The sequence below is a fragment of the Ornithodoros turicata genome, chromosome 7 (assembly GCF_037126465.1).
Source record: "Ornithodoros turicata isolate Travis chromosome 7, ASM3712646v1, whole genome shotgun sequence".
Taxonomy (NCBI): domain Eukaryota; kingdom Metazoa; phylum Arthropoda; class Arachnida; order Ixodida; family Argasidae; genus Ornithodoros; species Ornithodoros turicata.
Genome location: NC_088207.1, coordinates 23,383,810 through 23,410,359, shown reverse-complemented (window position 1 = coordinate 23,410,359; position 26,550 = coordinate 23,383,810). Strand labels below are relative to the sequence as shown.

Below are 26,550 nucleotides of genomic sequence, written 5' to 3'. Positions count from 1 at the left end.
CATTTGTACCATGAAATGAATGCAAAAGTTCAGTGGTACTAGTTGCAACTCTTCAAACAGAATGCATAGGTGCTGGCCTCTTACACCTGGTGCAAGAAGTGCAGGTGTCAGGTGATTCTCAATGGTTTCACCACGTTGCTCAAGCGACCGGGCTTTGTCTATAGGAGGTATTAATAACCACGCACCCTATGGCGTCATCCTACTAAAAACTATAAATTAGTGTGATGATGCTTCTGCTTCACATAGAGAAGAATTTTGGGAAGCACAGTGTAAGACATGCAGATTGCAATGAAAGAAATCCAGTAAGATTCAAAACACACAATGTTTAGACCACTTCAAGATGTGTCTCATGATGGTAATATATACCAACAAAGGGTAATATATACAGGGTGTCCCAGCTAAGTGTATACAGATTTTTTAAAAATACATATAACACTTTTTCCAAGATGAAATCAATTGCAATACAGCATATGCTGAAGGGCACTCTCTAGGAGGGCATTAGCAAAGTCCAAAGGCAATGTCTTAATTAACTTTCATTAATTAACTTGTTAATTATAAAAGCTACAAAGTTGTCCCAATGAGAACATCTGTTCCTTTCGGTCACCTGATATCGTAGCCCTTTCCAGAACAAAAATCCGTTCGATAGATCGCCCGCAAAAAACGCGTGAAAGAACGCCATTTTTTTCTTTATTTTGTTCATTGCGCTTCTTAGAAGACGCGTCTTTCCTTCATCCCCGATGTGAGAGGGAGAAAGAGCACACTATCGCCTCTCGCGTCCTGGAAAAAGATTAAAAGGCAACAGAACATGCAACCCAAGATAAGGCCAGTTCCGATAGAGTCACCGGATACATTTGTTTTTGTTTTGTTTCCGCAAGTTAAAGCTCATCTTCGACGCATGAGACGGCAGTGTGCTCCTTCCCCCTCTCACGTTGGGGATGAAGGAAATACGCGTCTGCGAAGATGCGCAATGAACAAATAAAGAAAAAATGGCGTTCCTTCACTAATTTTTTGCGGGCGATCTATAGAACGGATTTTTGTTCTGAAAACGGCTACGATATCAGGTGACCGAAAGGAACAGGTGTTCTCATTGGGACAACTTTGTAGCTTTTATAATTAACAAGTTAATTAATGAAAGTTAATTAAAACATTGCCTTTGGACTTTGCTAATGCCCTCCTAGGGAGTGCCCTTCAGCATATGCTGTATTGCAATTGATTTCATCTTGGAAAAAGTGTTATATATTTTTTTAAATCTGTATACACTTAGCTGGGACACCCTGTATACTATCAACCAACATCCCAAATGTAAGATACCCCGCCCAGCTCCCCCTAAAGATACAAAGTGTCGCTCTACCTTCCTGACGCGTTTTGAGACACCTGCCTGTCCTGGCAGGCGTCTGCAACAGCCCACAGATCTGGCCTCATTGCGATGTGGCGTCAATGCGACCTCAATGCCATACTACTGGCAATTACTCAAATGCTCTCGAATCTCAGCTTGGGGAACGCTGACAGGGTGAACATTTCTTCGTAGAGTGACCGCTTCAGAGTGACAGAGCACGTCGGGTCTACGATGCTGGATACGAAATGTTTACATGCGCTTTCGTGAAAATACTGCAGTTTTTTTATGCATTACACTGTTGAGAAACAGGTGTATGAACAAAATAGGATAATATAGACGAATGCAAGCTGGCTGGAATGCATCTGAGGATGTCAATGTTTACTCGGGTTCGAGGAGACGAAGGACATAGACGGATCGAAGTAGAAAGCAAACAGAAAAACCAGCAATGAACACTTGGTTCATTTAGGTTCGTCCTATCCGAATTCCAATGCTGGCACCTCTTCATCAACAGCCCTTCTTTAACAAAAATATGCAAGGTGTTTTATAACGTTATGACGTTATAAAGCCCCATTGCACATTTCGGTAAAGATTTGTTTCATTGCCTCAACTACTAGCACTTTACATCCTTAAGGACCTTTACCTTTACATCCTTATAGGAGCACTCAGGTGACCTCTGAAATATTTTGTGTGTGTTTCGTTCTGGCGTGTTCTGCAACAAATAAAATGAGCTCCTGCGAAAAAGCGATGAGTGCTGTTGACCTGTGCGCGAGGCTTCTGTTCCACACACCTTTCCAAAATATTCTCGTAAGAAGAGCGCAATGCAGAACGAGAGGGCTTTTTACACTCCTGCACGTGACCAGCGTAGCGTAGCCAGACCTCCAAGGCAGGGGAGGCTCAATACGAAAACCCACTTCACTTTCGCCTCCCTCTGATCCTGGTTGCGCCAACACACACATATACTTGTGCACGGCACAAGAGAAGAGATGCAAATCTAGAATGATTGATTTGAACGTTTCCAATGCGATTACATGTAGGCTATCATGACCAGTGTGGCTGTGTCACTAGATTGGAATTCTTTTTAAAAGCTTAACCATTCAAGAGTATGGTAGATGCCAGGAACAGGAAGAAGTTTCGCGATCGTCACACTGGTCCTCCCCATATATTTTCTCCTCGAATTTGCACGATTTGCGTGGATCGAACCGTGGCAGATAGGGGGCAACAGTTCAAGCATGTATATGCGGCGCGTGAGCTGATGCAACAAAACAAAGAAAAAAACGCACGCGAGGATCACATCGGCCGTTCGCGGTTGCTTTCTCCGACTGTTTTTATAAATTCCATTTCGCAACTAAACACACCCCAGAGCGAAAATATTTACATGGTGACTCCTTGCGAACAGCTTGACGGACGGGCAGTGTTTCGAGTCATGTTAAATGTCACCTCATTGCACCTTTAATAAGCACCCTTCACGCCCTTAGTAAACCTTAACCAATTATAAATTCGCAACTATTCGAAAGTACAGCATTGGAACACAGAGCGAGCGACAAGGACAGCTCGCAAGTGCAAGGAAAATGAGATGACGGCACCGCCACCTATTGTTGCCAAACTCGTGCCTTTCTCTACCAATGCCGGGTATAAAAGACGAGGTTGAACTTCTTTGTGCGTCATTTTATAAGTTTGACATCCCTTCCGGTTGATATGGAAGAAAGGAAAACAATCTAACAGTGGTTCTTTTCTCTTCAATGTCATAGATTCCCGTCATAGCTGACCTACCAGTAGGCGACAACCTTATGGATCACGTTACTGTTGGAGGAGTCATAACCAGAATGAAGGTTGACGCTGATTTGCCTGGCAGACAGGTCTCTACCGTCCTCGAATACATCACCAATAGTTCAGGTGAGATATGAGATATACATGTATTCTGTGAGGCATACATCTATCCCGCAATCCGTTGTATATTGGTCGGCTCTTCGTCGACACGATGCACATTTGGCGAGGCACAATCCCGGACCCGTCTATGCTGGACCAACTGCCACCAGTGCAATCAGTATAATCCCAACTTGCGTGCTTGACGGGTGGGTCATCTCCAGTTTCTTTGCCTTAATCTTTACCCTATATGTGACCCTGTACACACTGAGGAGAGGGAAGCTGTATCTGCGAGATAGTTAGTGCCAAAGGGCGCTCACTGATTGACCTTATCCGGGTGACGTTTCCAGAGATGGAATCCCTGGATACTCTCAATATGCCGCGTCTGCTCTTTCCATGTGTTACATCATACTGCGCCATGACCAGCGCCACCAATTCGCGTAGCGTTTTCGGCATTTATTATCAGTGATGAACGCGGAGTAAAACTGAACTATAGTTTCGGAATTGACCAGGACGGATGTGATAGACTCCTTAATGCCCGTAGATGATTCAAATTTTTATATTATTGAGATGCTAACATCGGTTTCATGCAGGTCCCTACAGTGTTGGAGGGGGAATAGAATTCATCCTCTTTCCCCGGACAAAATATGGCCCTACTCCTGGCCATGCGGATGCAGAAATACCCATGATTTCCGTTCGACCGACCATACCAGAGATAAGAACACTGTACACGGACATTGGAATTCGGGGAGAGGTACGCTGGATACTTTTTGCGGGGAACGATATCGTATCGAACATCGTAGTAGCCATGACGGGAACGCGCGAACAACAGGGGAGTCAGAACGTGACGACAAGGAGGAAACCCCCCAATCTTAGGCTGTGGTAGCCTTCCTTCTCCCTTTCCTAGACAGGGATAAGGCATAAGGACCTCACATATTGGCAGAGAACAACAACAAAGATGATGAATGGGGAATTTCATCGCCGGGGGCGGCACTCTATCCCATTGCTGGTGGAAATGTGAGGGATGAAATAATAAGCCCCTCCACAACAATGATCGATGTCCTACAGTGTCCAAACAGGTCAAAAGAGCTTTGAATATTGGCACAGTGAAAGTCTATTCACTTCCTAATCTCTTCTTTCTATTGCGCCATCTTATTAAACACAGGAAGTTCTTAGTGTACTAGTACTCCGAGCTTGAGCCCGCTCCTTGTAGCCATGCGCTTCTGACGCCCCTGATGGAAAAGCTGTGACGACAGTGGGGCAAGGCAACTTAAAGGAACTTCGATTCTACTCTATTCCTCGTCATCACCTGATCAGCCCGTACGAACCTAAAGCTCGGCAGTCCAGGCCGTATAGCTGTGCGCTTCCCCAGATATTTCCTTGGATAGAAGAGCTACTTTCACTTTTTTAAGAGACTTCATTCCTTCATGCAGGACTACGATGCCTTCATTGGTCCGCACCAAGGGGAACCAGGCTTCCAGATGTACCCTTTTATACTCAAACCAAAATCCAAGGGACTTATAAGGCTGGCTAGCCCGGACCTCCACGACTTTCCACTCATAGACCCACGCTATTACACTCATCCCGATGACATAAAGACCTGCGTTGCAGGTAGGTCAATACATGCCGTATATTACCCTAGAGCGGGGGCCTCACACTCAAATCTAGTCGCGGGCCGCAGTGACCCTACTCGTCGACCACATCAACGAGGACCACACAGACAAGAAATGACGACCTAACTTCCATGAAATGCCGAAAGTACCATACAATAAAAACGTACACAGGCAAAAAGAGCGGTGGAACTTTTCCCTGTACGCGTCGCTCCTGGCGGCGGAATAACGAAGTAACGCCACGTGCACCTTGCTAACATTGTTGGAGGCTCTAGTGCAGGATAACATTTGTTTAGAATGGCATAGCCTGCACCTGTGGAAACAAACAACACGTGATACACCCAAAAAACCTAATGAAAACTTGTTAAGGCATATTTATAACATGCGATGTTTTCATTCCAACGATCATCCGACGCTCGTACAGTATGGCGCAACACCGTTTAGGAAGGATGTCGAATCAAAAAAAAAAAATACGGGTTCGGTTTGGATTTGTCTTGCTTGGATTTTGTTCAGGTTCAGTTCCGATTCGGCCGCGCCAAAAACGTGTTAGTCTGTTAAAAAAGACGCCGAAAGTACACTTACTATATGTCCTCGTTTTGAGTGCTAGGAGAAAATTTGCGAAATCCACGATATAGAGACCAGTATGTCCTCTTTCGGGCTTTGAGAGGCACTTGAAATCTTATGCTGACTTCTTGTATGTCCAACAGTCTCGTTGTGAACCAGTTACCGCTATTATTTTTTCCTGTTCTGCTCCCGGTCAGGTTCGGTTTTGGCAGAAATAACGGTTCGGGAGCGGTTTTCGGTTCGGGTTCGGGCTCAGTTCATGGTTACAGGCGTTGCGAGAACCTTCAAACCGCCTGCGCAAACACCGGCAGAGAGGAAGAGGTTGGGTACAGAGAGCGTGCCTTGTGAGTTCTATAGATCTATGTCGGCACCTACGCGGAACCATCTTTCTTCATGAGCCCAACGACGCGGATCCAAAGCTCAGGCTTCTTTCGGTGATGCTATTCCGGCGGCAAGCGGAAGAATCGTACAACATTTACGCCTGGAATGTTTCGGCAGTCGACGACGCAACAGAGTACAAGGCATTGCAAGAAAAAGCTTCAAGTCGCATCACAGCCTTCAGCATGTTTTCATATAAAACAGATATGGCGGTCGCCCCCCAGAAGTCGCGGGGCATATGCATATGCGTACCCAGAAATGGTCAAAAATAAGCTGCGTTTCGGGAGCGCTGAAATAAATTATATCCTGTTTGCACACTGTGTTGTAACCTTTGCTCACAGTTTCAATGAAGTAGTAAAAGGAGGGAGAAACAGCTAGTTGACATTATTGACAACGGATGGCTTCAGGTTTGCTACTTTGCAATGGCGTCTGCACATAACTCTTTCGTCTCTTTTTTTGTGCGTGTCACGGTTTTACCTAGAATTAAGGTGCCCCCATCTTAACCCTCAAGTTAGTTGCTCTAGTAGTTTACGAAAGCGCACCCGAAGGCCAGCTTGTAGCGTCCGTAACTGGGAAAGGGTAAAACAATGCTTAAAAATATGGCTTTATTCAGAAATCTCCGTTATTTTTTTAACGCGATAGCATTATGGCCCTACCTTCTCAAAACTTCACACAGCGCCCCTACCATTATCTTGGGCTAATCGATATTTACTGTCCGGACTCTTGCGTTGGCAGCGCTGTTGACCGCCTGAAACTGAGCCTCCCCACCACACCACCAGTGTGTTCCTATGTCCCGCCAACGTGGACTGTTCGCAGGCCTCCTGTATGCGAAAGAAAAATTCTTTCCCGGAAACAGTACCGCAAGCGATACTGCCCCCACAACCTTGTTATCGGCCGCGCCATTCAAAGACACGGCCCACCCGGAGGCGGACCGCGTTATCTCTCCGGCCCCTCTCCAGGTACATGGGGGACCACTCCTGTATGTGATCACATTCCTGGTCTTCTGAAGAAAACCTCTGTGCCTCCCGTTGTTGCTCATCAACTTACTGTGGAGCACCTCAGATCAACTTACTATCAACGACTCCCTGTGTACACCTATGAATCATTGTCCGAAGGTGGTTCAACAGCAGCTTTTTACATCCCACATGAAAACTTTGAAATGTCGCAGAAACTCCCCTACGAAACGTCATCTACCGAGTCAGAGCTCTTCGCCATACTGACCGCCTTGAACCACATTGCGGTATCCGCGCCTGGCGCGTAGGCTGTTCACGGACAGTCAGGCGGCCCTCGAGGCCCTGCAAATCATCGTCCCAGAACAATCGGCGGCCTAGACCATGATAGTCGCAACATACAACCGACTCCTATCTTCGGGTCATAATAACGACGTGCGGCGGAACTTGGCCCGCACGTCAAAGTTCACGTGGTTTAGCAGAGGGCGGAACCCGAAGACGGGCGACCGCGGTGCCCCTAGCGTGATTCAAGTGACTAAAACCGCTAGAGTGCTTGCAGTCATGTTCGGGTGGCAACACGTGATTCAGCTCGGGCGCCGACCTCGCAATTTCCGAGCGCTAGGACGTATTGCCATGAAATGACCACCTGAATTCGCTAATAGTTGGGCATCCCGCTGCTTGGTCGTTTCGAGACCGCGCGAAAAAAATAAAAGTGCTAGCTGGCAAATTCCGGGCGCTCGGAAAGCGCACGCGAACATGCGAAATTGATTGGCTTTGACCAAGCAAACATGACTGCTCGGGATCTGGCAAAGAAAGTTGCCATGAAATGACCACCACAATTCACCATTGGTATCTTCGCACTCCGTGCTGAAGGAAGAAGGAAGAAAGGCGGAAGATGGAAGGAAGAAGGCTGTTATCAGAGCACTCCGTTTTGACCTGCTGAAGATACAGCGTGCGCCCCAGAGCGATCGGTGGCTGCCGGTCGAAGATGCCACTTACGAATTTTACTGGGTCAAAATATGTCCACGATAATGGTTTCGAAAACATGATAAGCCAATCGCCTGGTTCCTTTGAAGTGGCTGACACCACGTTGCTTTTTTTATTATCATTCGACTGCTATCTGTGCAGTATCGTTTTCGTTAAGAGGCTACAATGAATACTAGAGCTCCCCATTATCCTGGCATTCTAACCACGTTTGCCCTGATCCGTATATGAGATTTTCATTTCTCTTTCTATTTTCCAGCCGTGAAAGCTGCCGTCGACCTCGTGACGGCGAAAGCGTTGAAGGAAGATCTTGGAGCCAAAATGTGGGACATTCCTTTCCCTTCTTGCAAGCAACACAAGCTATGGTCCGACAGCTATATGGCGTGTCTGTGCACCCACTTGACGGTCAGCGTGTGGCACCAGTCGGGAACCTGTCGCATGGGGAACGGAACGGAGGCTGTAGTAACGCCGCGTCTCAGGTACTATACATATTTTTTATCTGCTGCCAAGCAACGACACGATAAATATCTCATTTGTAGAGAATGTATATCTTCAGATGCATTTGCAGGGACCAGACATAAAGGCAATCTTTTTTCAACTGCCATCATGCAATAAAGAAAAATCAGACACCGGTTTTTGGGCAGTTTTAGCTGATGCGAATTCGACTTCGGAAAATTTAGCGCGCAGCCCAAGCCGCTATCGTGCATCAAAATCCGGTCGAAGTCCCAACGCGCGTTGTTCTTCGGCTTGTCAACGTCTGGAAGGGGCGAAAGTAATTTGTTGATGTCCCGGCTGAATCCGGAGCTACGTCGGGAGAACAAGAAGGAGCGCTCCGTCCTGCTGCGAGTTGATCAGAAACGACCAGGAAACCGTGAGAATCCAATCCGGACCGACCAATGAAGTACGCATCCTCCACCGCGCGAAAGCAAAAAAGCCGGCCCAGATTGTACACTCTAAGAAAAAAAGGTAGAATTTCCTACCCCAAGTTGCAGCAAGACAGTATACTTCTACCATTTTGTGCGAATCCACACTCGACTTCTCCCCCGCGGGTATAAGCGACGGCATCGCTTTCCCATGCTCCTCTCTCTCATATTTGCTCTAAGAGAAAATGGTAGAATTTCCTACCCAAGCTGGTAGAACGACAGGTTCTAGTCTGTAGTTTGTTTCTACTCTGCAGTTATACCCAAAAGGTAAAACTGGTTGGAGTAGAAATCTGGTTGCAATGCAGCTCTACCGAAATGGGCAGAAAATCATACCTTTTTTTCTTAGAGTGTAGGAAAAGTCTTCCCCGAAAGCAGGACAGCACCGCAAGCGATGCTGCCCCGACGACCGTCTGATAGGCCGCGCCTTCAAACACACGGCCCATCCGGGGGCGGACCGCGATATCAAAGGGCCATTCTCTACAATATGAGGGACCGGCTCCCTTTCACGTCCCTACACCACTTCCGGGGAGTCGAATTGAATTGAATTGAAACTTTATTTCACATTGTAGCAGGCACAATGCGGGAGGCCCAGAGCAAAATGCTGCAAGAAGCAGCTTGACGAAGGGAGTTGAGCCGAGTTGAAGGGAGACCTGAGCATAGCATGAGCCAAGATTTGCCAGCCGAATTCGCCATAAGTGTGCTGACGTCTCGCTCAGCTCTGACGGCGAGAGTGAGAGTACAGTGCCGACATCCGTCCAGAAAATTCGGAAATCCCAAGGAAAACTTCTGACAGCACAGTCAGTGAAAAGATTCGAACCCATCACCTATGAGTCTCCAGTATACGGTCTGGAGCTACCACCAACCAAGGAATAGCAGGCATAGGTCGCTGCTACAATGCGTCTTGAATACACAGAATGTCTGTGCAATTTTGTTGTTGTTGTTGTTGTTGTTGTTGGTGGTGGTGGTGAAAAGGCTCGCCGTTGTCGGCCTCGATTTTGTTGACTTCTCAACATAGCACATTGACCACCAACCGTTGCACAGAATAGTACCGTGATCACATCAATATAATATTTAATAATAATCAGAAAAAATGCGTGCGCTCATGTGACTTGCTCGCGCTTTTCACGGCGTCATTTGGAGTGTATTGCGTTCAGCGAATTTCTCTCTCAAGAGTGAGGTGGTTACATACGATGGTACTTGAAGATACAGTACTGTCAGAAACAAAAAAATGTAGCCCATGATGAGACACGTAATCCGTACTTTTCATGCCCGGTGTTGACTGTTTTGGGCGACTCTGTATGCCGTTGGGAGAAAATATTACAAGCAACCAATTATTTGTTGACACGCAGGGTCAATTGCATTACTGGACTACGTGTGGTGGATGCTTCGGTGATGCCGGAGATCGTGTCCGCGAACACTCACGTACCGGTTCAGATGATTGCCGTGAAAGGAGCTGCGATGATTCTGGAAGACTACTACGCCAAGAGAAGATAAGGAATCAACGGTCCAAGATGGGCTACGGATAACAGCATACCATTTACCGTATTTTCCGGTGAACAATGCGCGAACAATTACACGTGAACACAATTACGCAAATACGCAAATTACACAATTACGCGAGAACAATTACACATTGACAAAAGTGTTACCAAAGAGTTCTCCAAAGAGACATCCGAGTTCTTTTCTCTTCCCTTTTTTTTTTTTTTCGGGAAGATGCCGGGCATCCTGTGAATTCATTAAGTATACCTTCGTGAGGGTTCCAATGCGGCAATCTCTTGGAAGATTATGAGGGGGTTGACCTCGTGGAAAAAAGGACACTAGGCTTCCCAGGTGGTGGATGGATAGCGACGACGTGGTGACCTTTCTCTGCAGCGGCGACATGGCACGCGTGAGCCAGCCTAGGGTCAGGAACGGGTTCGATTTTGTCTGAGACACAATAAACGACTTGTATGCGACGTACAGGTTTAGGGTACTGCGTTCATTAAGGGCGATGTACAGCTGAGTTCATACCCAATAGTACAGCGTTGGTATATTCGGGACTGTGGTGCACGTTGTCGTTATACATCGAACTTTCTCTCATTTCTGCTAATTTTACGGGGTGCGCGTGCGGGTGCAACGACATCGATGCGCGCTGTACACCGGAAAATACATTAAGTAACGAGCAAACAAACTTTCTCACGTATTCATCGTTGTTGCTGCAGTTCTATGGACAGTGCAGTGCATTGTCAGTGGAGTTTATTCAAGAGACCATGAAGACATTTCAAAAACCTCTGCATGCATATGTATTCATTCCTAGCTGCTAACCCAATCACCATGTGGAGCATGAACTCGACATTGGTTAGAATAACGGCAAAAAACGCGACTGTCCTCCGCTGCCGGCACGTCGGGGAAACCGGCTTTGACGTCAAAAGCAGTCGACCCTGGCCAGTGCCGTGCTAGCTTGGTGCAACCTTGGAGTGAGCGAAGGATGTAAGTCCCGTCAGGCCACTTGTCTGGCGACCGTTCGGCGTTTCTTTTTCTCTTTTTTTTTTTTTTTTTTGTTTCGCGTGAACTGCGCCCGCGTTGAATGCAGTATGGCAAAAATAGGGTATAGTTGAGAAAACAGGCCTCCTAGCGACCCGTTCTCCACTCTGAGCTCGCATATTTTGCTAATCCTATCTTCAGACTACATCATCGAAAGCTGCGAACGCCGTGAACTACAGCCTATTTCAAGAGAGTTGCCCGGCACCACTTGGCGTCACGGACGGCGGGGGCCTCGGAAATGGGAGATTTTTAAAACTCGGTAGCATAAAAATAATAGGATGTGGGAGGTGTGACTTTGTGTACGAAGTGCGTGGAGCGAGGTTTGCAGACCCTGCCAAAAACAACGTTTTATCCATGTGGTTTCTCTACCCCTTTAAGAGGTGCTTGTTTTGCACCATCATTATCTTGTCACGCACCTTCCACTCCTAACACCCACGAAGATCCCGACGGCCAACGTTTCCACAGAATGACACAATTATCACTCCCTATTAATGAAAAAAGTGTCAACAAATAGGGGCAAGGAATCGAGATTATGGAGGGCTAGAGGCGTAGAATTCTCATAACTAGAAACCAAGCCAGCGAAGGGGGCCATCTCAACATGTGAGCCGCCATGATCGATACCCTTTGCTTCAAATGTATACCTATGAAGGGTATAGAAGAGGTACAAACAAAGGAGGGCTAACGTAACATATTTATACCTCATCACCACGCGTTTATACCCGGTACCATGTATAGATCACCGAAGCTCTTCAGTGTTTTTATATCCTTATGCTTTTTATACCTTTACTTCAAGAACGTACTGTATCACATCATTATTTTTGTTTTCTTGAGATGGTATAAGCCAAGTCAAACGGATATTTAAGAAACACATACATCAGTACAGTAGTATCTGGATCCACATCGGAGTTTATGGGTTACACTATGTATACCTGCAATGATTAAATCTAAATGTCCTTACACTTAGGGCCGGTACCCACATACGGTAGAGATATGCGCAACCGCATGCCGCTTGCCTCGCGTATGCATGCCGTCCCAGTTATACTGCCTCCACCCGCGAGTGTCCACAGAGAGATCTCTTCCAGCGCGAGAGCTTCTGAGGCCGTGTTCGACAAGATGCCGAAAGACAGATAGGGTGACTGTAATGAACGTTTTCGTTCTTACATCTGAGCTTTTGCGAAATCATCACATACACAACACTTTGGGTTCACTTACTGTGGCGATAGCGCATTCTTTTCTTGTGAACACTGTCTAGCTGTCAACTTCCTGACACTATGGCAGACAATATCCTACATACCGAATTAAAAGCGCTAAAATCAGACAAGGACAACAGACACGGAAGGCGCACTAACAACAATTTATTTGAATGGTCGGACAGCTGACACATCTATGCGGTACCAACAGGCCCAATTCCACGTTTTGAATATCCTACACTTTACTTACCTGCACTCACAAATGTAATTCCAGTGCCGGCTCAAAAAAAGTCGTTTTAATGCAACACTCTATAATGGAAGCAGCAATGACATTTTATTTCCTTCCTAAATCCGCCGGGTGAAAAACGTGAGCACCGCTGCGACCTACCTTCCAGCCAATGACGTCGTCAATGTCCTCCGTGCGTGAGGCCGGAAGAAAACAAGAACGTCGCGCAACTTCCGTTTACTTCCTGATTGGCCGTTCATGTGCGGATGCCGCTAAAAATCTTGCACTGCGCGGTCGCCAAAGAGCGGAAAGCGGAGGTGGCTTTTTCCGTTCAGTGGCAAGAATTTACCGCGACGCCTCCGGGTTTCCACACAAATTCTCTGCATTGGGTCGCTTACCAGGCAAAGGCTGCTGTAAAATTTGTCACGTCGCCAGCGCTATTTATCAGTATTTATTGCCCTGTAAATGTCTACCTCTGGTGACTACGCACTGCCAAACTCACCGAACGGCATTCCTCTTTGAAATTTGGTTTTGTTTTTAATTCCACATTTATTTATTTTTTCTTACTTTGGGAGTAATGTGCACGAGTTTTGCTACTTTGCGCGTGTCTGTTTTTTGTTTTTCTTCCCATCAAATGTGATTTTTCTAGCTCTATCCCCCCCTACGGAATGCAAGCGCACAGGTGATGGCAGACAAAAGAAACACACTACGAAATCGGCATGGCACGCGGAGCCCAGCGGAAGCAACTTGCATTGGATTGGATGCCATTGCGAACGCGCATAGTCTTCACACGTGGAAAGGCTGGGGTCTAATCCTGCCGAATCCACGATATCGATCATGGCACCTCACGGACTTCACGGCGCCTCGGACATTGCGAGAGGGTCTTCCCTCCGTACAGCTCCCTTGCTCTCCCCCATCACTCTCTCTCTTCTTTTCTTCTAGCCTGCCTGCCTGCCTACTGATTCCTGATTTCTATGGTTAAAGGTATGCCATCCGTTTTTAGAGCGCGTTATGGCGCAGCATCCGGTGGGTAGCCCGACGACGTAAAAATTGCATCGACCTATAACCCTTTTGTGTCTTCCAGTTTTGTTTCAGAGACGCACGCTGATTTTCGTGGCCAGTTTTCATATGGTCAACGACTGTACAAGCGATCCGGTGTACACAACATAAGGCAACATATCCCTGATCAAACAAGGACCACCGAGAGACGCGGACACAGAAGGCAACACACGCAAATGAGAACTTGTGTGTGCCCCCATCTATGTCCATGTCTCTCGGTCTTCCTCATGTATATATCCCTGAATTTAAGGTAGACAAGGGGACTTGTCATGTGTCATAAGCTTTGTCCACGAACAAAAATGTGTCACCAGCGTTGATCATTGCTGAAGATCGTAGTCGTTTGCCACACAAGGGAGATTTCCAGTCATACGGTACAACATGCACCTACGCGATATGGCGATTTTTTTTATTATTGAAACAGTGCAATAATATCGCAACAAATGCCGCTCTAGTGACACAGTTCGCGCCTGTGGCATTCACACAGACATATCAGCAGCCATGTGGATCAAACGGGAACTTGAGCACAGTCTGCTCCTCCGAACGTTCTAGTTGTCAGAGTCCTAATGTAGCGCATGATGGCATGTTTGCCTTTGATCTCGGTGCCGTTCTCTAACTTGATTGGGTCACATTTTTCACCCTCAGCGTACTCGGTGGTGAAGACGCTGTATCCTCCTTGGAACTGGTGTCGTTGGGCAGCCATGCACGCCTACGAATACATTCGAAATATTGTGGAGATGGTGCTGATCCCCAAACATTGCCAGAAGACAGTCTTCTTTACTGAGAAAGCGCCCGGCGTACAAACGTTTTCAGACAATTAAGATGGGTGAAAAAGGCGCAGGGCTCCCCTTTCCAACAAATCAGGGGAGAGAACAATGTCATTCAGAATGGTAGCGGGGGGTGTTACACAATGACGTTAGCTTTTAAAGGAGCGCAGGGGCCCGCTCTTCAACTTGCCGTTATCCCATAACGTGCGCTAAGGCATCACTTTGACGCGTGATTCGCCACGAGGTCATGTACGAGCCTACCACAGCGGCTTTTGAGTGCACCAACTTTAAATATAATAACGATAGCCAAGTTGAAGATCGGGGTTCAGAGTGCATGGAGCCGGCTCCTTTTTACTGAGCGGCGTTTCTCCGTCTCTGGAGCAGGGCGATACCGCACTCCTACCCACAGATCAGACATCTTCTCGCGCTATCGAGCCTCCTCTACATTCTTTTGAAGGCTGCAGACAGCGGAAGACGGCTCGTCGGAAAAGAGCATTCAGTGACACACACAAAAGCTTGCACACGCTGCGTGCATAGATCACGTGCACAGGCAACGCTCTCATGGCTTAAACCCGTTTAGCAGAGGCTTCCGAGCGAGAGGGACAGAGTGCCGAGAGTGCGCTCTGCAGAGTGGCTACTTAACCAGACCCATATCTCTCCTCTGTGTCCCCATGGTGCGTCCTCACTATATGCCGATCAGCAAGGCCGATGCGCTTCACGGTGTGTTTTGCCTATGACTCACTATGCCGATCGGCATAGTCAGGACGCACCTTTACAAGATGAAGGCCAACCAACGCACAGGATGATACCGTTATACAGGATTTTTTTTCCTCTATAGAATTTTTATTAAAAAAGATATGAAAGCAGCACAGATGTTTTCGCAGTTCAGTTCTACGTCCAGGCGGGATCCTTTGGAAGAGAATATGTAACTACACTCTAAAAATGAACTTCACCGCATAGCACGCTCCATGCCAACCGTTACCTCGAATGATATCGTTATGTGCCCTGATTTGTCGAAAGCGGGAGGCGTACGCCTTGGTTGTGACACTTATGGTGTTCATAATTGTCACAAAAAAAGGCGTACGCCTCCCGTTTTCAACAAATCAGGTCAGATATCGATATCATTCGGCATGATGGTTGGCTAGTAGCGTGCTGTGCGGTGAAGTTCATTTCTAAGAGTGTATCAGATGTACCTACCAGAGAGTATGTAACGTCGTAGAGCTCAACTGCAAAAAGAAAATCTATGCTGTTCTCATACGTTTTTTAATAAAAATTCTGTAAAGGCTAAACATCAACACCCCGCAGTGAAAACGCGAGGCGTACACACCACCCGCTGTCAGCAAGTCAGGGGGGTCCTGCGCGTCCTGCTTTAAGAGCGCGACTCTATCGTTGAGACGATCTTACAGCAGATACACACTTAAAACAGAACTTTACCACATAGCACGCTCTTAGCCAACCACCATACCGAATGATATCATCCCGTGTCATGATTTGTTGAAAACACGGGGAGCCTATCTGGGACAAACATAATGTCACAGAAAAGCGCCTCCTCCCATTTTCAGCAAATATGGACACAGAATAATATCACTCGGAATGACGGTTGACTAGGAGCGTGCTATGTGGTGAAGTTCTGTTTTAACATTGTACGGTAAAACAGAAACATCGTTCTCTCCCCTGATTTGTTGAAATCTAGAGGCCCTTTTGCACACTTATGTAGTTATGATAGTTATAAAGAGCGGACGGCACATGCTTTCCATGCTTTTTACGTGGTCAATATAGGGGAGGAGGTGGCCGTAACGGGCCATTTGCTGCACCGGTGGTTGTGATCAGTGGCCGTGCACATCTGCGTACGCCACTTACACTCTTAAAAATTAACTTCACCACATAGCCACCCCGCGTGACATCGTCATTTCCCCTGATTTGCTGAAAATCTGGGAGCGTACGCTATTTTTGCGGCATTATGCAGTTGACAATTGCCAGAAAAATGGCGTACGCGTACCGCTTTCGTCAAATCAAGGGAAAGAACGTTGTCATTCGGGATGGTGGTTGGCTAGGAGCGCGCCGCCATGCGGTGAAGCGCTGTTTTGAGAGTGAATAAGAAGGCACGGGAAGAACAAGACGACACGGGTTACGCTTCAAAGCAACGCCTTTGCACAGTACGGCCAAGAAATTTGTTCAAGTGCAAAAGAAAATATGCGTTTGCAAAACGGGTCATCGGCATGTGGAAAATGAATAATGAAATACACTATTGGTTATTTTTCACCCTGGTTTCACCCTATTGGTTATTTTTCACCAATTGTCACCCTGCATGGGCAAGCAGCATATGTCCCCCTTATGCCGCTCGTGTGTGCTGTGCAGGGCTGTTATGGTACGTAACTGGACTAGCTTGAAGTTCAGGAGGACGGTCGGTGTAGGGCACGCTCTACAGCAGAAATTTCACGCTTTGCCATGTCTTTGGGCTGTGACTTAAGTGAAGTATGCATTCGAAACGGTATGGATGGCCTCACCAGGCTACTCCGACCCAAGTGAATATTAAAGGGGCCGTAAACAGGCCGTCAAAGACCTCACAAATAATGGTACCCCATGGAATAACGCATGTCATAATACCCAAATATACATTTCGTTCTGCTCGTGCCAGCTCAGTGTCTCATATAAATGCTTTCAAAGATGAGTAACCCGCGCGCCTCTCTCCACCAGGCAAATGTCACATGGCTACGTAGCCTTTTGCCGTCCAATCAGGGGGCCGAGCTCCACGCTCTGGAGGGACGTGACAAATTTCGAACCAATAAACAGGCTGCGTTATCAGCTATGAGGCGGAGTGCTCCATTTGTTTCTGTGGAATAACATTTTGCGCTCCGTGGTTCCGAAATTCAGCATCATGACACCTCACCTCCCACATGCTCGGTTGGGCTAAGTAATACTGAACGACTAATTCTGAACGTGAACTTCATGACGTGACATGGCCAGCACGCTAACCACTGAGCCACGCGAGCTGGTGATGCGATACGACGTAACTCAAGTACGGCAGTCCAGTCGTCGGAACCATTGACTAAGATGACCCATCGCGCACCTGAGCTTCCGGAACCATTCGCGCTCGCGCTGTGCTGCGTGCTATTGCGCGGAACACGTAGTGCGCGTGTGATATCAAAATTGAGCGCATTTCTTTACTAGCTTGAGGTTGTAACGGCCTAGATTTTGAACAGAATAATAATAACAACAACAACTTCATTGTGAGATGATGAATGGACAGTTTCATCGCCTGGGGCGATACTCTACCCCATTGCTGGTGGTGATGCAGGGAATGAAATAATGAGCCCCTTCACAATAAGGACCGAAGTCCTATTGTATCCAGAAAGGTCAAGAGAGTTTCTTGGGGGCAGAGCGTTGGTGGGTTGGACGTGGCCAGGGACCAAGCAATTTTGTGTGAGAGAGGGGCGAGAGAATAATTACCCACACTCGTCTAGTCAATTTCCCCAAGTGAAGTAAAATCACACGTGGATCCCTTGATCGTAATTGGTGGGAAAAGCGCAACGTCAAAATGACGTCAGAATTAAGTCACAGCACATGCAGGTCGGAGCTAAAAAGCGAAAGAGTGCAGTGAATATTTCATCCGTATGCAAGCGCCTTTTGAAGTTGAGTTCTAGCAATTACAAGAAGCTTTCACTGCCTACGTTGCAATGATATAAAGCAGAGAAATGCGCACCTTGTATACCTGTTTACGGCTTTACCTTTAAGAATGGACGTATATTGTGTCCAGGTGGTCGCAGGGGAGATTTGCGCTTGTTCGTGAATGCGGGGTCCTGTGCAGTCCACACATTGTAAGAAAGAGCAAATCCATTGCGGGCAAAAGAAAATAGTCGAATCTTTTTCAAATTCACGAAATTTCGAGCATTGTTCGCAATATGACCCCGCGCGAGAAAGCACCGGCCCGCTATGACGTTTCTCCCTGCGGTGTGCGCGCCCTGATGTCTCTGATACGCGCGGTCCACAGTTGCTATTCTGTGGCCTCTCGACCACAGAGCAGAGGGAAGCTGGGGAAGATACTACTACTAATAATGAGTTAGGAATGCACCCACATTTTCAGAATTTGTTTGCACTCTTACTCGTCCATATTAGGCAGCGCATTCATATGTAAGTACTTTTTTTCAACTCATGAACTTCAAGTTACGGCAACGGCAACCTCATATTCGCGTGCACCTTGATAAGGTAACATTGTAATGTGTAATGTGTAATTGTAATGTGTAACCAAGATTCTGCTCCTTTCACAAAGCTCGCACACTATGGTGGCCACTTGCGCATTGTGCTTAGATATTAACCACAGTAATTAGAACGTTGAATCAAATGTTACACCCCTGTCATACGGGATAATGTAATGGCATTTTTGTTTTGTGCACTCGTCCCAATCGCATGTCACTTTCACTACATGCCTGCCACACAGCCCAAGTAAATGCCACTATGATGGCAAGACTTCTACGCCTGTGCCGCAATTCTGCCTTAAAGGACAGATATGACCGCAGAACTGACCGATACTCGCGCTGTGTGTTCATTATCGAACACTAAATATGTGTGCTAAATATACTGGTCCAGCTGTTTGTAGTTTTCTATAAAACTTTTTTTTTTTTTTCAGTTTCCCCGCCCGCCCGTCAGACCATCGGCAAATCCTGCGCACGGGCGCACCGACGTCACTGCTCTAGGTTTATCTGTCTTTGGCTTGGCATGGACAATGCTTGGGCCTGGCCGCTTGGCTTGTTTGGTTTGAATCGGTTTTTGGTGGTTTCAATGCTTGGGCTTGACCGCTTGGCTTCTTTGGTTTCGTTCAGAGTGTGTCTGTGCATCTTACACTAGCAAACAGCTGTTATGTTATTGCTAAGCCGGAAACAAAGCATATGATCATTTCCTTGGCACAACGTCGTTTGTAAAGCGCACTTCCTTGTGCTCACCTTGCCTTTTATGAGCTGAAGCGATATGATACGTGATATGCGACGGCGAAGTTGTCGAGAATGCGACAGTGCCACGCTGTTAGAACAATTCATCGGAGCATTTAAGTGTTACTTATTGTAAGTCGCCAAAAGAACAAGGCGTGCGAAGCTCTTGGCTGGCAGCGACAGTCGTGCGGGCTGAGTTTCACTCCAAGGATTTCGTCCACGAATGTTATTATGTGCGACTCCAGAGGCAGTTTGGAATCTCGGCACGAAATCGTCTGGAGTGAGATACCCGACACACAAATAATTTTGAACGTGCCACGGAGCTGAAGGCGGGAATTAAGCAGGGCCTGGCTTGCATCTGGTGCATGAAGAAATTGCTAACACGTTAGTTGCAGTCTAGCTGCCACCAACAGGTATGACAATGTGATGTTAGAATTTGAGTATTCGCCTATATTCCACTTTTCATGGGCGCTCTCATGCAGACATCTTGGCGCCACTCTTAAATCTGTCCTCAACATTAAACCCTCTGCTTTCACGGTGGATAACAAAGGTCGCCATTCTGATTAACTGCTATCTCCCAGTTCAAGCACTTTTGCTGTCCAAACACTGGTTCCTGTGGATGGGGTCGTACAAGCTTCACTGTCTGAGATAGAAGGTACGTTACATTAGTTTCATTTAATTTGCCTTTTGCAGATTTTTGCTACTGTTAGCTGCATTACTGTTGGAAAGACAATCGTTTGACACGCAGAAGCTGATATCGTCTCCGATAACGTTTTAGAATTTTCACTGTCACCCACGTCCATTGAGGAAGGTGTCTTTACTATCTGTGAAGGTTTGATTGAAGAATAGCCCAGAATTCATGTTAATATTGTCTACTCTTATTAATTCACTGTCTGTGTCCTGAGAGCGACGAAAAATGGCAGCTGTTTATTTGTCACAACTTCACACTGGATAGTGGTACTGGATTGGCATGTAAGCTAAAATACCTGCATTCTACAATACTTGTGTTGCACTTGGTGCATTACTGTGGGCAATGCCACATTAATTACATTTTTAGTGGGTCTACTGCACAAATACTGTGTGCATACTGCATGCATGCTATTCACTAGGCAAAAGTACCTGAGCAGCGCTGTGTAGTCTTTGTATCCAAAGTCCATAATCTTACTGCAAAATCATAGTACGTGGCAGAGCAATGTGCCAGTATCCCTTGATACATGTCGATTTCGGGTGATGCATTTTTCTGCCCCGAACTCGCGCGGTAAATTGGGGTGGTGCGGTCACAGCAAGAGCCGCGTGTTCGAGTGATGTACTACGGAGCAGTTCGCTCGCCCCAAGACCACTTTTTGGCTCTTGTGTAAGAGGCCGAGCCAAAACTGCCCTCAGCTCTCTCTTCCGCTCTCGACGGCGAGCATGCGCATATATGCGCCTCGCGAGTGTCGTCTGCTACGTATTGTTCCTGCGGCTGTCTGCCTGTCATCTGTTTCTTTGTTGCCGTCATCATCGACGGCATGGAGCTTTACGAAAGTAGTAGAGATGAAAGTTTAATTGACACCGATAATGCGAATGACAAAGAGGATGATGTGACCTGCTTCTCGCAAGCTGTGCTTGTGATCAGGCGAAAGTGCGCGACGACGCCAACGACGCTGCCGGAAGTTCACGAACATGACGAACGCACAATGCGTATAGAGACCGCAGCGACCCTCGTAGAAGAGCGGTAGAGCTTCCAACAAATTCGCATGATGAGTGCCCCGAGCCGAGCGACTCCCGTGTATAGCGTGCACTGGACCTGGGCGCTCTCGCTCGGATTACCGGGTGCATCACCCGAAATCGCCAAGATATTCACAACAGAAAGAAGACAGTTGGAAGCACCTAAATTTTACAAAATCCCAGAATATATAAGACGTGTTGTAAGGTACATAGCGAGGGTTTGTACAAACATAAAAATAAATATACGCGGGGTGTTCAAGTCAAACCGGGACTTTTCATTTTTCGCAAAAGTAAAATGAACTTACAGGCGAGAAATTAGTTTTATTTTTCAACGTCATCTCCAGCTGCACTAATGCACTTGTCCCAGCGTTTCACGAGGGCTTTGATGCCAGCAGCGTAGAAATCCTTACCAGTGCGTAGCAGCCATGATCGGACCGCATTCTTGACCTCGTCGTCGCAGCTGAAGTGGCGGCCCCCAAGGAACGCCTTCAGTGTCCCGAAGAGATGGAAATCGCTGGGGGCGAGGTCTGGACTGTAAGGGGGATGTGGCAGCAACTCCCAGCCAAGCTCCTGTAAGGTGTGTGTCGTGAGATGGCGCGGTATGTGGGCGTGGATTGTCCTGTAGGAGGAGGGCTCCCTTGGTGATGAGGCTCGGCCGCTTTTGCTTCAGCGCCTTATGCACATCCCTGAGAACCTGGCAGTAATATGCACTATTGATGATGGTACCACTGGGCAGAAAATCAACATGAACAACGCCAGCCTTGTCCCAGAAAACCGTGGCCATGACCTTACCCGCAGACGTGCTGCTTCGGAACTTCTTGGGAGCTGGCGAGCCCGGATGCTTACACTGTTTTGATGCGCGTTTCTACTCAGGAGTGAAATGGTGCACCCACGTTTCATCGCACGTGATGATCCGACCAAGGAACGGCTGTCCTTCAGTGCCGAAACGGTAGCTTAGCTCTTGGGAGATTTCCAGTCTTCTCTGCCGGTCAAACACGGAGAGCTGCCTCGGGACCCAACGGGCACTAACTTTCCGAAACTAGAGGTGTCCATGAATGATAGTGTTCAACGTTCCCACTGAAAGGTCCGTCTTTCGAGCCAGTTCGAGACATGTTATCCGTCGGTCTTTGAGGATCAGGCGCTCCACAAGTTGAATGTTCTCAGGAACTCTTACACTGGGCTCTGAGCCGCCCCGGCCGGGATCGTCCTGCACTGATGTACGGATGTCTCGGAACCGTTTGCACCACTCAAACGCTTTGCTGCGGCTAAGTGTATCATGGCCATACTGAGCCTGAAGTCTTCTGTGAATTTCAGATGACTTTACGCCTTCATTCACGAGAAACTTCATGACAATTCCCTGTTCGATGTGCGCGCTCACCTCGTTATCGGCCATCTTGTCCAGCACGTGTCTTCTGTTTTGCACAAACTTTGGACCACCACGTGGTGAACGCGGAGGCCTGTCGCGTGTGAAAAGAAGTAGCGCGAGCCATTTGTACACTCAGGAGACAGAAAGGAGACTTGAACGCCCCTCGTACAAACATATATAATAAAATAAAAAGGGGGTACAACTCCAGCAGTTCCAAGCAGTGGCGTAGCCAGACCGCTAAGGTAGGGGGGGCTCGATAGGAAAACTCCCCCCCCCCCGCTGATCCTGGCTGCGAAAACACACAATACTTGTGCGCACCTCAAAATGGGGTAATTGATTTGGGCGTTCACAATACGACGTGATGTCCAATGAGGCGGTGTCACGAGATCGGAAGGATTTTGAAAAGCTCATACTCTGAAAATCATTCAAGAGTGCCGATTAGATAGACGCCATGAACTGTAAGAACTTTCTCGATCGTCACACTGCCCCCCCCCCCCCACACACACCATATATTATTTTCTCATTGGATTTGCGCGATTCGCGTGGGTCCGTCGTGGCAGGTAGGGGGGGCTCGAGCCCCCCCTAGCCCCCCCCCGTGGTTACGCCACTGGTTCCAAGCCGGCAGGGGATGAGTTGACAAGACACTGTAGCACTGTTTCTCTGAATGTGTCCCCCGTGAATGCCTTTCGTGCCAAATACTGATCTGGCCGCCGTGGCATGTATTATGCTACACATCTCATCCATTGTCTCTTTGCAACTGATGGACTCGTATGCCCTTTTTATATTATTATACATGTTTGTATTTTTATTTGTATGTTTGTACCAACCCTCGCTGTCTACCTTACAATATGCCTTCTATATTCTGGAATTTTGTAACTTGATGTTAGACCTGAAGAAGTGCGGCCTTCTGCGCGAAAGACTTGTTTCATTAAAATTTAGTTGCTCTCAACCGTCTTCTTTCTGTTGTGCAAAACCATTATACAGTAAACATGACTACCCATTTCTTGTCATTAAATCTTTTTTTTTTCTTGCAGTGGTGAGCAACCCTAAGGACACATGCAAGAAAGGGGTCTCTTTGGGATGACGAACCCTCATCGCCTCATGAGGATTCAGTGGTTGATGAATGGTTCAAGTTCTCAGGCAAATAATTCAACAAATAATTCATGAAAAGGCCAGTCAGTGCTAGTACCAGGAGTTGAACATGGACCCTCCTGCTACCAGTATGGGATGTCAGGGACCTTTTGTGAATTAACTTGTTGGCTTTGTCCCAAGGTGGAGCTCCTCACAGCTCATTTGCTATCTGTTAATGTTACGGCTTGTGTTGTGTTTTTCTGTTTGTGTGTTCGACTCAAAACATTTACTTTGGATCACGTCAGGTACATTTCATTTAGACATGGCAAACAGGAAGCGGTGTTTCTCAACACAACTTATTATTAAGCATTATTATTAAGCGGCTATTAAGCGTGGAAAGCCACAAATTATATTCACTGGTTTATTCTGTGCTATAGTCCTGTTCAAGTACTGACAAAGGATCATGTAATGCCACGCAACGTAGTAACATAGTTCTGTTCTTCCATAAAGTGGGAGGGGAATGGCAGCGCATGAATGCAGGAAGGAAACCGTCTTGTTATGACAAGCGTGAGGTGTGTATTGTACATTTCGCTACTTATTTTATTTCTTACCTTTCACCAGCATATCGTGTCAAGCCATGTTGCATTAATTTGGAACATGTTCATTTTAGTAGCCAGAGCAGCCGTTACACAGTGAGAACATAGCTCGTGTGTGTGTGTGTGTGTGTTTCCTCCACCGTGCCCCTTGGTTTTCCTCCCTGATGCTACACCATGTTAGGGAATAGGTTCTAGACCCGGTAGTTCCAGCCAAGTGAGAACTGTCTTTCAGGGGATTATGCTGGCAGTTGAAACATATGGTTTAAATTATTTGGTGGGCAGGAATTGCGTAGCTTCACACAAAAACTACTACTGCTACGAAGTAAGAGTGGTTTATCTAGCTTTCTTTAGTTACTGACATTATCACACAAGATCTATTATCCACTATGATCCCTGTACGGGGGTACGTACAGTGAAATCAACAGATCCTGTTTACAAATCTGTGTTTCCTACTATGTTGTAATGGGGTAGCTTGTAACTCAGAGCTATAGTGAAACACAGACAGCCAAGGACAGACTTTTGATGCTCTCGAGAAACTTGGCAATACATTGTAGGGACTCTGGATGCTTCCTAAATTTCCAGAACACAGAAATCAGGGCAGCGTTTAAACAACAGGTGGTTAGAGAAATCCAAGACAGATGTATATGTAAGCAGTCGGCGGTTGGATTTGCTTCTGTCCGAGATGAGTTATCTCAAGGGGGACGCACGGGCACACGGCTGCCCTGTGAAATTGGATGACGGGGGAGGGGGAAGATATATAACCATTTTTTCCTTGTCTGTGATTCTGTGGGTTGCATTGTAGCAGCATATGTGTGTATACTCTAGAGTCCGCTAATAAATATAGCAGTTGAGAGCAAACAGTTGTGTTGTAGCTGTCGCATCCTGTATTTGGCTGCTTGTGTTTCACTAAGGCCTTGTTTGCGACTGCAAGTAAGAAAAAAAAAAGAAACAGAAAGAAAAAGAAAAGACCGTTGGAAAAGACGAAAAGAGCGACCTGGAAAGCTGCCTGTTCAAGTGTTCACGCGGAGGGAATGCAATGAGGTAACATGTTCCCTTCATAAACTGTACATAGTGGTACAGATCACAACGACTACTAATTATTCAGATTTTTCTGGTACTATTTTGCCTTTTGGAGCTTTGATTGTCTAGCCTATTATTGGAGTTTTATGTGATTCCCCTCTTGAGATATCTAAATATTGCTGATCCTGTACAGTCCGTTAATTCTGAAGCTGTACTGTGCTAAGGTAGAAAAAGAGTCATATCTCCATTTGAATATATAGGAATAGTTTGTAAGTACATTCCTTGTTGATATTTATATTTGCACAAGGTCCTAACATTGCTGATTGATGGAAAATGAAAATAGAGATTTATTTGCTTGCAAAACAATACACAAGTGTAGTCTTTTCTAGTGAGATATTCTCTTTTCACAAGACATAAGTTGCAAGGCAAGGGGTTGTAGGGGCACAATGATGGTAGAGTCCAGCATTGTTTTTTGCCACTTCACATATATTCACTGTTATTCGTGTGCACATGTATGACTAGGAAGGTGCAGCATGTGCATAAAAAATTATTTCGTATGCAGCCACACACAGGGTTCAGAAGATTAGATGATGCACTACATAATAGATGTCTAAGCATATATAACTGTACTTCATGTGCGATGGTTATGCTAAAGCATACTTCCATGACGACCATTACACGCTTCCCCTTAAGAATGGCCTTTATGAATCATTTGGTAAAGTGTCTCTAACTATAAAGGTAAGTGACAGTCGAGAATGCTGCAGACATGGTTGCGTCTTACAAATTGCTTATCATGTCCTACATGATAAATATTAAATACGAAGTGATTTGTGCAATAATTCCTGAGTACGGAATTAATTCAGAGGCTGACCAGTGACGTCACCCATGACGACAGTCACATAACTTGACTCTAACAATTTTACACCCCATGGGCTGAGTTGAGTTGAAATAGCACTCTACACAGGGATAAGGTGGACCCACTGATTTGGTTTCTAGGGCCTGTGCTATGCCCTAACTCTTCGGAGTTCTATATGGCAATTTGAATTACAACAAAAAGGCGCATACGGCCCTCTCTCCCTTCAGATCAGAAGCGATAACTGTATCAATCAGCATAGTGGTTGGCGCAGAACGTGTTTGCGGCGAAACCGGATGTCGTTTAAGCAACAAACCGGAAGAGGTGCAGAAAGTCATGTATATGTGCCCTGGTATTTCTTGTGTCTGCGTGGTGTGCAACCACATAGCTTTTGGAGTTTTCGTGCGCATCTTTCTGTGCTAACGGTACTCATTAAAAACAAAATCCAGATGTTAAACATGAAATGCAGTACTTTGTAGCGTGCTACAGGACTCAGCATGACATGGGAGTGTGTGATTGAAAGAAAGCGTCTGGAAAATGCACAGAATCCCACAAAAGTTTCAAATGTGATTGGTATTTTGTTTTACGTCGCTCGTCGTTCCATAACATCGTCGACGGTGTTACACATCGATAAATCGTACA

The 26,550-nt window shown here is 46.6% G+C and overlaps 2 protein-coding genes across 2 annotated transcripts in view; one reads left to right on the top strand and one right to left on the bottom strand.

Moving 5' to 3' along the window:
* Window positions 1–10,102, top strand: part of LOC135400528 (glucose dehydrogenase [FAD, quinone]-like) — a 30,954-nt gene extending 20,852 nt beyond the window's left edge. The window contains exons 4-7 of the mRNA XM_064632361.1: window positions 3,906–3,953; window positions 4,633–4,810; window positions 7,945–8,164; window positions 9,958–10,102. Of these exons, the coding sequence (XP_064488431.1) occupies window positions 3,906–3,953; window positions 4,633–4,810; window positions 7,945–8,164; window positions 9,958–10,102 (591 nt within the window). The remainder of the gene's footprint in view (window positions 1–3,905; window positions 3,954–4,632; window positions 4,811–7,944; window positions 8,165–9,957) is intronic.
* Window positions 10,103–14,019: 3,917 nt separating this feature from the next.
* LOC135399697 (uncharacterized) overlaps window positions 14,020–26,550 on the bottom strand; it is a 65,096-nt gene continuing 52,565 nt past the window's right edge. The window contains exon 11 of the mRNA XM_064631429.1: window positions 14,020–14,312. Coding sequence (XP_064487499.1) covers window positions 14,112–14,312 — 201 coding nt within the window. The 3' untranslated portion in view covers window positions 14,020–14,111. The remainder of the gene's footprint in view (window positions 14,313–26,550) is intronic.